Source organism: Medicago sativa, chromosome 2 (assembly GCF_051527215.1).
Source record: "Medicago sativa cultivar Bolivia chromosome 2, Bolivia_mono, whole genome shotgun sequence".
Taxonomy (NCBI): Eukaryota; Viridiplantae; Streptophyta; class Magnoliopsida; order Fabales; family Fabaceae; genus Medicago; species Medicago sativa.
The window spans coordinates 2,314,343-2,323,744 of record NC_140750.1 but is presented as its reverse complement, the minus strand read 5'-3'; the positions used below and the strand labels follow the sequence as shown (position 1 = coordinate 2,323,744).

The window sequence follows — 9,402 nt, the reverse complement described above, 5'->3', positions numbered from 1 at the left end:
TATTGAAAAGTACCCAAAATTATGATTTCAGCTATTGCTAAGTATATTATTCTTGGGCATACATTTCACATCCGTGAAACAAACGCCACCTAAAGTCTTTTTTTTTGGTTTGTGTTGATCTTATGGTTCTTAGGGGAAGGGGCTAGTAACCTGAAATTCGATCAGAAAATAAGTAAGATCTAATTAAATTTTTTGAATTTGAATTATCAAGAACAATTCATTATTCGGTGAAACTCTTTAATCAAGTTAATCTCTTGATTACAATAATGTAAAAATTGATTAACCCAAATCTAATTTTCTTGTTGACTTAGCCGTGTAAGAAAGAGATATCTATACTCCCTCTGTTCCATAATATGTGAGTTTTTGTTCATTTCACACATACACATATTAAGAAAAATCTATGAGAGAGAGAGAGAGAGAGAGAGAGAGTTTTTAGTGTTCTTGTCAAATATTTGTACATTCAACATTATCATAAATGCAGAGTGAATGATGTTAAATTGAGAATGATAAAAGTAGTATTAATTATAGAGTATAATTGAAAAAATTAATTGATATTACATTAAAAAGTGAAATTGATCCGTTATTTTGGTACCATATTTTATTGCAAATGACTCAGTTATTTTGGGATGTAAGGAGATTATTTGATTGAAAGTCCACTTAGCTTTCGTAAAAAGGTGCACATATGGTGTTTAACTCCAGAAGAATGAAAACTGTCAAGAAGCCCGAATTTGTCTTGGAAAGCAACATCTAACTCACCATGTTCGCATTGATACTTTCAAAGAACACACTCAAAGTTGTGGGTTAATAATACAAACGTGAGTAGTGGTGGTAGTGTGTGAAATTTGGAATAGTAAGATACGTACACTCTCTGGAGTCTACTTGTACTTGTGGGTAACTACAAACGTAAGATGCAATTCTACTTTCTTCTACTTCTACTCCTCTTCTAACTAACCAAGATGCCCGAAACACACGGCATACCAATTTATGCCCTCTATGTAGGAGTGAAATACACCCAACCTAATATCCTTTGATGGTGTAATTCAATTCCACTCTCTAGAGTTTAGTCTATATCTATCTATCTATATAGATAATTAGTCTTTAAGAAGATTTGTATTCTTGAGATTACTTTTAACAAATTGCACAAAATCAAATATTATTTGATGTGTTATAATGCATTGATGTGTTATAATGTATTTTTGTAAGAATTGATTGGATCAGATTTTAGATTCATTTTCAAAATCAAAACTAAAATGAACTAGGCTACATACATATATTCTATTACTTATTTATTTTTCTTTATTAGTATGATGATGATATATCACATTAATTTACTTATTTCTTTGGATCATAGTATAACTTTTTTGTCTCAAAATCAATCTAAACCGCAACATAAACATGTTTGACCAAGACCTAAAGCAACATAAGAGCTGAACACAACCGACCATGACCAAAATCAATAGAAAAGCTATATACAACAAATCAAGAGCACCAAAGAAGTCGTCATATCAGCAAAAAGGCTTCTTAAGTACACTAAGCGCCATATTCCTCTGTACGTCATCTTGGAGAGGAATCTTCAGTAAGGGCCTCACTCCATATTTAGATTTGAGCCAAACAGAAATGATGTGTCCAAACTCCCTAAAATGCTACAATAGACAACATGATAGTTAGACTTTACATACATTTTCTAAAAATGCTAGGTTATTATCGAAAATCAGCAGCCATAAACACATAATTTATTTTTAAGTTATTGCCAACTTTTCTTAAAAAAAAAAAAAAAAAAGAGTTAAATTTATCATTCTCTTTACATAATAATAATAACAAATAAATACCTTCTTTCTACAGAAAATTTAGATATAGATAAGGATAAAATCAATTTATTTTAGAAATTATTTTCCTTTTAACTAAAAAATCTGATTTACACTACCAAAAAAAAATCCGATTTCCACACCAACTTGAATTTTTTGTAATCAATATCCAACACATTTACACGGTCAATACATTCATGATCGTTGAATTGGAATCAGATAATCTAAATTTTAAATTTGAATTTTTATTTTACAAAATTTAAAATCTAAACCATCCAATTTTAATTCGAGATATATGTTGACCATGTGAATACGTAAGGTCTAATCCCTATCTCAAGACAATCCTTTTTCCATGCATTTTATACACATCACAAAGACAGTTAACACACACCGAGTCATTCTCTTCAAACTCCCCTCATTACTCTCCACTTCACAATTCTCCACTACTCTTTATATAACCAATTCCACATCACAACAATCTCTCTTTCTTCTCCATTTTCTTCATCATGGCGTTAAAGTTTTCAATCATTCTCTGCATTTTTGCCATCTGGGCCATTGATTTTCCGAGTGCTTCATCAGCACGCGATGCTCCATCACCCTCTGCTGATTGTTCAACCATTGTCGTCACCATGGCTGATTGTTTGTCATTTGTTTCAAATGACAGTACCGCAACCAAACCATCAGTGTTATGCTGTTCTGGCTTGAAAACTGTTCTGAAAACATCTCCTACTTGTCTCTGTGATGCTCTCAAAAACAGTGCTAATCTTGGTGTTGTTTTGAATGTTACAAAAGCTGTCACTCTTCCTGCTGCTTGCAGTCTCTCTGCTCCTCCTCTCTCTAACTGTGGACGTGAGTTTTTCTGTTTTTCATTTCATTTAGACACAGACACCTGAAACAACACGAACACCGACACCTTGATAATTTTTAAAAAATTGACATAATTCAGTGCAATCATATATATCTGTGTGGTGTTGGTGTTGGTGTCAGACATCGACATGTCAAAGCGTGTTTGACACTGGAAGACACGTAATCCGAGGAGTGTCTGTGCCCACCATTCTGTTTCCTTAATTTTTCATTTGCTTGATTTATTTTTTATTGTAAAGTTTGATTTTTTAAATGTTTGTTGAAGAAAAAATTTCACTTTTTGTTCTTGATCCTAGGTTTGTGACATGACAATGATGAATAATTGTTTTTGTTTACAGTGTCTATCGCCCCTGTTGGTGCTGCTACTCCTGGTATGTTTCCTTATGCCATTTACAAATCTTTGGTTTTGATATTTTGTATTGAATTTTGTTCCAAATTAAAAATGGAGTCATATATGCTTGATTCATATGATATTTTGTATTGAATTTTGTAAGAATGGGTTAAACCCGTAATATAAAAATTTAATATGATATCAGATTCTATCTATTCAGATCAACCACCAAATTATCGATACCGTATCCAATTTTGCTGTTTTTGTCTCATATATATGTTGTTGCAAATTGTTGTGTCCTTTTCAGTTCATGTGTTCTACAGATTTTTATTTATACCTGTCAACTCAGTTTAAGGAATTGTCGATGCTTTAATGTTGTTAATTGTGGGCTTGTCTGGTGTTAATGTTAATAATTCAATCTTACTTATACCATGGTAGATTGTTTGAAAACTACATGATTTACATTTTCTCCTATTAGTAATGAAATGTAGGAATCAACAAGGTATCTCAAAATTAACAAGTGTTGTTCTAATTTTCATTCTTTTGCATTGGTATTACTTTCAATCACTTTTTTCATACATGTTATGCTTTCCTTGCATTGATAATTTCTTGTGTTGTGTATACATGTTATGAATCATTATGAATAAAAAAATTATAGGTGGAAGCATTTCCCCACCTTCCCCACCAGCTGCTCATGCACCAGGTGGGACCACTCCTATGCATGGTCCATCTACAGCACCCGCAACCACAACACCAGCAGCCACAACTTCGGCAGAGGCACCATCGAATGTCAAGAGCGCAGCATCAACATTGCTCCCTATTCCAGCTGGATCCCTCCTTGTTTGCCTTTTATCTCTATTCTCAAGCATTTGAGCCATTTCTAGTTTCATTTTGAGTTTAGGAAGGTTATAGCATAAGGGTCTATTTTGAATTTTTGATGTTTTCTTGAGTACTAGTTTTTCACACCGTGGTTGCACGGGGAGGAATGTGTTTAAATAATCAATAATAGAACTTTTTTGCTTTAATCAAAGTGTTGACATTCAGGTTGGTGTTTGTTTACAACAACGGTAACGGTCCACATATATAAATATGAATACATCAATAAAAATACCAATGCACCACAATCGTAAATAAATCCTTATTTATTAATTTTGTAACGTCTGCATCAACTTAACCTAATTTTTTTCCGCTCATTTGCTTTATTAGGTTTGCAATTATTTAACCTAACAAATTTCATCTAAAAAAATGCATTGCACACCAATTTCATTCCTATCCGCTTGCCTTTTTTTTGAAGAAAATATTTTCTACCATATCAACGATCTTACGGGTTAAAGATTATTTATTGATCTCTATTATAGTCGAGAAATCTCATGCGACGCACTGGTCAAAAGTCTAGTTTAGCATTATTATTGTTATTTATATTTTGATAGTGATTTTGATATGGGTTTGAATGTCATGGAATTGGTTTCTTGGTGACAAGTACATGTGTCAAGAGACACACAGGACCGGAATGTTGCATTGTCTTGTAGTTGAACTCCAACTAATAACATGCATGATCTCATTGCTTATGATCTTTTTACATTGAAGGTTCTTTTTATGGTGGCCACCACAAGTCCACAGCTACTTTTTTCTGCAAAATTATTTACTAAACGTGGATTCTTGATATTTTTCTTCTAATATAGTTACTTTTATTAATTGTCGTTGGCTAAGTTTTTGAATATCATAAAGTTACACTTTTTATTTTGAATAGCAAATGTTAATAGTTACTTTCACCATTGAATCTTGGGTCCGTCCCGACTCACACAAAGTCCTAAAACAAACAATACTTTTTAAACACAATGATGTAAATTTGAAGTCACAACATGTTATATCGGAAATATTACTACAAAACAATCCGTCATATTTAACACATAATGTATTATAATGTTTATTTTTCATTGATTAACATACATACACACATATATGTTGAATTCAATACAATAAAAGCACAACTTTAGAAAAAGGAAATTAAGGACAACATAGAAAACTTATTTATAATAACAGCACAATGAAATTCATTTCAAACTTGGAAGTACTATATAATGGGATAACCAACATGCTTAGCAATTCCACATTGACCTCCAGCATCTTCACTTTCCCTTAGCAACCTCATGTAGCCACTCTCACCCCAGTTTTCACCCCTTAATCAACCAATACTTCTCCCCTTCTTCACTTATCCCATAACCAATTATAGTAACCGCATGATTCTGAGAGTAACCACATGTTCCTGAATAAACTCCTCTTTTGTATTTTGTAAATTCATCACCGACGCGATGGAAACTGATATTGGTTGTTTTGCAACAAGTTGTAGTAGTTGTTGTTCATCATTGTCAGTTACAACCTCATAACTATTTATTTGGGCTGCAACTTTCATTTGATCATTTAATAGACATGTCTGAGAATTTTCTTGGTATATATGGATATTCATCTTCGGTGACAATACCTTGGGATGCTATTATAGATTTGAAAGCAGTTTCAAAAGAACCACCGTTACACCCATTACTTTGCTCATCACAATCAATTAGTTGGTCCAGTCCCCAAATCACACGTTAGTTACTTATTTAAGGTTGACTTGTGTTTTTTATTAAGGAGCATTTTTTTTCCCTATGAAACTTTTTTAGACATTAAATATGTTCTTAGAGTATGTTGATTTAGATAAAAGTTTTTTTTTTTTTTGAGGTAATGAAATTCTAGAGTGTAAGTTAAATTCTTCCTTTTTTTCTTTGACACATGAAGGGATTTTTTTCTGAATAAAGATTGGTGATATAGTTTAGGAAATAAGTTGGTGATAGAGTAATATTTGAAGGATCAAATATTCATCGAGTGTACCAGCTAGAGAGTGAGATACTCATGTAGTAGTGGTAAGATTGACCTGCACTATCCACTTGGATTGTGTACTACGTTGATTTGCAATGTGCATTGTCCACCCCAATTTTTGCTTAGAATCAATTCTCCAGTTTTAATTAATTTGGACTATTATAGGGTTCATGAGATGGGTAGCTTATACGTTGGGATATCCAGCAATCACGCTTCTAATCAGTTTCCCATTTTTGAATATTATGTATGTTTCTGTGATTCATTGGTAAATGGCAGAACAATTTCGTCGTTGTTTCCATGTGGCATCCATATAGACGCCAAATAAACAGCGAAAGGGAAATTGGAAACACTTGAATTTTCCATCTTTTCGAACTAAATAAAACGGCACATTAATTTACTAATTAATAATACACCAGCCTGTGTATTTTAACTATTTGATTCAGGATTCAATCACTAACCGATGCACTAGTTGAGAGAGGTAAGTTAATTTATGAATGAATATAAATTATTTTAAATGATAAGTCTTTTTTTTCTTTGTGATGGCCGAGGTTTGAACCCCGGACCTTGCATATATTATGTCCTTACCAACTGAGTTAAGCACTTTAAATGATAAGTCTAGTTGCGTGTGAAAATACTTTGAAGGTGAGAAAAACACAAGAAGGGGGGTTGAATTGTGTTTTAGAAAAATTCTTCGTTTCTCCTAAAAACTGAACACACTGATCAGAAGCTAAGCGAGACAGCTTCTGAAGTGATAATCAGAATCTAAATGCAGCGGAATAAAACAGAGAGAGAGAAGAAGAACGACACAAAGCAATTATACTGGTTCCTTCCACAATCCGGAAGTAGTCCAGTCCCCCTTGCACTTCCAAGGAGATTTCACTATGAGTAATATCTGATTACAAATGCTCAAGCACACAAGCAAGAGACTTCCAATGCTCAAGCACACAAGCAAGAGACTTCCTTTGCTCAAGAACACAATCAAGAGACTTCCTGCTCAAGCACAACTGCAAGAGACTTCCTAACTAAACAAAATTACACAGAAAATTGTTTAAGGTTGAACACTTGATATACAATCAGAGGTGCTCACAATACAAATCAGATACAGACTCAATGGACTTAAGAATTTCTAAGATATGACTTTGAGACACAGAAATTCTAAGTGAATGCAGAACAATTTCAGCAGAGGTTTGGTACTTGTGAAAATCTTGTGAGTCTTTCGTTCAGCGTTCTTGCATTACCAAAACTCTAATTCTTCACTCCTTTATATAGAGGTGTGAAAGAGACGTTGTGAAATTGCCAGCACACCAAAGAGTCGTTGTTGAAGCTTGATCTTTCACCAATGATCTTTTGCCTGATTTGGTTGTTGTCCTATGAAGAACAAATTTGAAATCCATTCCTTATCCAAAGGAACATCTATGCAGGCGAAGCTGTATTCTGGAGCTGTTTTCTTGTCTTGTAGCGTGGACACAAAACAGAGTAGTGGAGAACGTGGTTGTACAATTCGTACAAAGTACAATGTCAACGCTTTCGTCCAAATTGCAAGCACAAGCCTTCAAACACCTTTGAAATGACCGTTGCAAAACTCCACTAATCCTTCGTTTGTGTTTTCGAATCCAATAGACAGCTTTTGCATTGATAATTCTTCAAATCTTGAATCTTTTGTAAATCCAGTTGAGGTTCAGCTTCTGGTGAAATAGCTTCTGATGAGGCAGCTTCTGATGATGCAGCTTCTGATGATATGATTTCTGCAGCTTCTGGTGACGCAGCTTCTGATGATGTGGCTTCTGGACCTCTTGTCTTCAGAAGCACTATTCTTCAGGAGCGCTATTTCTTCAGGAGCAGCTTGACTTCAGGAGCGCTTTGCCTTCAGAATCATCTAAGCTTCATTTCCTTTGCTCTTTATTTGCTCATTCAGAACCAATGATGATGTAACTTTATAATTATGGTCCTGTACACTTGAACAAATATTAGCTAGTCCAATTTACAATTTTTAATACCTTGTTATCATCAAAACTTTTTAAGGTTCATTGTTAAACACATATACACTCATTCAGAATTAACTTATAGATAAGAAGAATGGTTCAATTAATTTTACTTGAATTTTGATACTTCTTCGTTCGTTCATAGCTTATACCAATAAGGTAAAAAAAATGATAGAAGTTTTTCAAAAATTTCAAATGCCATTAATGGGGCTCAGAGCCTTTAAATACTTGTCACATATACTCCCCCTTTTGTCATTATCAAAAAAAAGGTAAAAAATAAGCATAAAAGACAAAAAGATTTGAGAAAAACTCAAACAAAAGAGAGTATACAAGAATTTAATCAGATCAAAAAATATATGAACATGAATATCTAAAAAATCAGAAGCAGCTAAACAGTCAGAAGCAGTAAGCATTCAGAAGCATAGAAAAGTAAAACAAGATGGTTTCAGAAACAAGGACTAAGAATTTAAAACAAACAACAAACAAAAGATAACACTAAGGTGTGCAACTAAGGGTTGGTTTGTTGTTGTTTCTTCATCTCCTCCATTTCTTCAATTTTCTTCTGCAACATTTCTTCAAGCTGTTGTTGCCTCTGGAGAAGAGCTTGTTCCCTTTCTCTGGCTTCTTGCTGCTGCTGTGCCATCTGTTTCTTCAGAAGCTTACACAACCTGGCTTCTCTGGTCAAGTAGTCCGTTTCTGAGAAGAAAGGCTGGTTTGCCAGGAGCAGTGTAGAACTTCTTACTCTGATACTCTGATTCAGATGCTCCATTAACTTCCTGACAGAAGCTTCCTTGCTTCTGATGCACTTAGCCCTTAAGCTTTCAATTAGCTCAGTTGCCCGGTTCTGAAGTGATGCCCAGGAGTCTTCATATGCACTTGTGAGATCAATTGTCCTTCGTTGATCCACAAGATTATGCAATTGACTAAGGATTGTCAGAAGCTCAGAAGTAATATATCCAGATTCCAAGATGTTTGAGGGTGATTGTTCAAGGATTTCAAGATCAGAATCACTGATTTCCAAATCTTGAACAGGGTTAGGAACTGGAATGGTAAAGTGTGTTTGTGTGTTTGAAGATGAAGGCTGGTCAGAGGCAATGTGAGTGGTAGTGGTTGAGGCTTGAACATTGACTAGAGAGATGTCAACATCCATGGGAGTTGGTTCTGGGGAGTGTTCAGGTAAAGGTTGAAATTCAGTTTCAGTTGGTGGTTGTTGTGGTGAAGTTGATGTATGAGTGTTGAGTTGGGGGTCAATGGTAGCTGTTGGTGATTGTGGAGGTGTTGTGGGTTTATGTGGTTCCGATGTTTGTTGATGGGGGTTTTCTGAAACAACATTTTCAGAAGCAGCTGCTTCTGGAGTTGCTTCAGAGGCCTTTTCTGAGGTAAATTTGTCTAAAGGTAACTCACCTGAGTAGTGGAGAGCAAGATTGTCTAAGACAGAAGTGTCTTCTATTGGTTCAGGTGCTGATGGTGAAGAGGGTGAAATGGGGAGAGAGGTGACTGGAATCTGAATTACCTGATCTGCAGGGCCAGCTTCAGAAGTGATCTTTTGTGGATCAGCAGCTTG

The 9,402-nt window shown here is 34.6% G+C and overlaps 1 protein-coding gene across 1 annotated transcript; it reads left to right on the top strand.

The window, feature by feature from the left end:
- Positions 1-2,182: 2,182 nt before the first annotated feature.
- LOC146943554 (non-specific lipid transfer protein GPI-anchored 29-like) lies at positions 2,183-4,030 on the top strand. The gene is made up of 3 exons (XM_085741833.1): positions 2,183-2,654; positions 3,008-3,040; positions 3,659-4,030. Exons 1-3 carry the CDS (start codon positions 2,312-2,314, stop codon positions 3,871-3,873), a joined length of 591 nt encoding a protein of 196 aa, XP_085597959.1. The 5' UTR covers positions 2,183-2,311; the 3' UTR covers positions 3,874-4,030.
- The last annotated feature ends 5,372 nt before the right edge of the window (positions 4,031-9,402 follow it).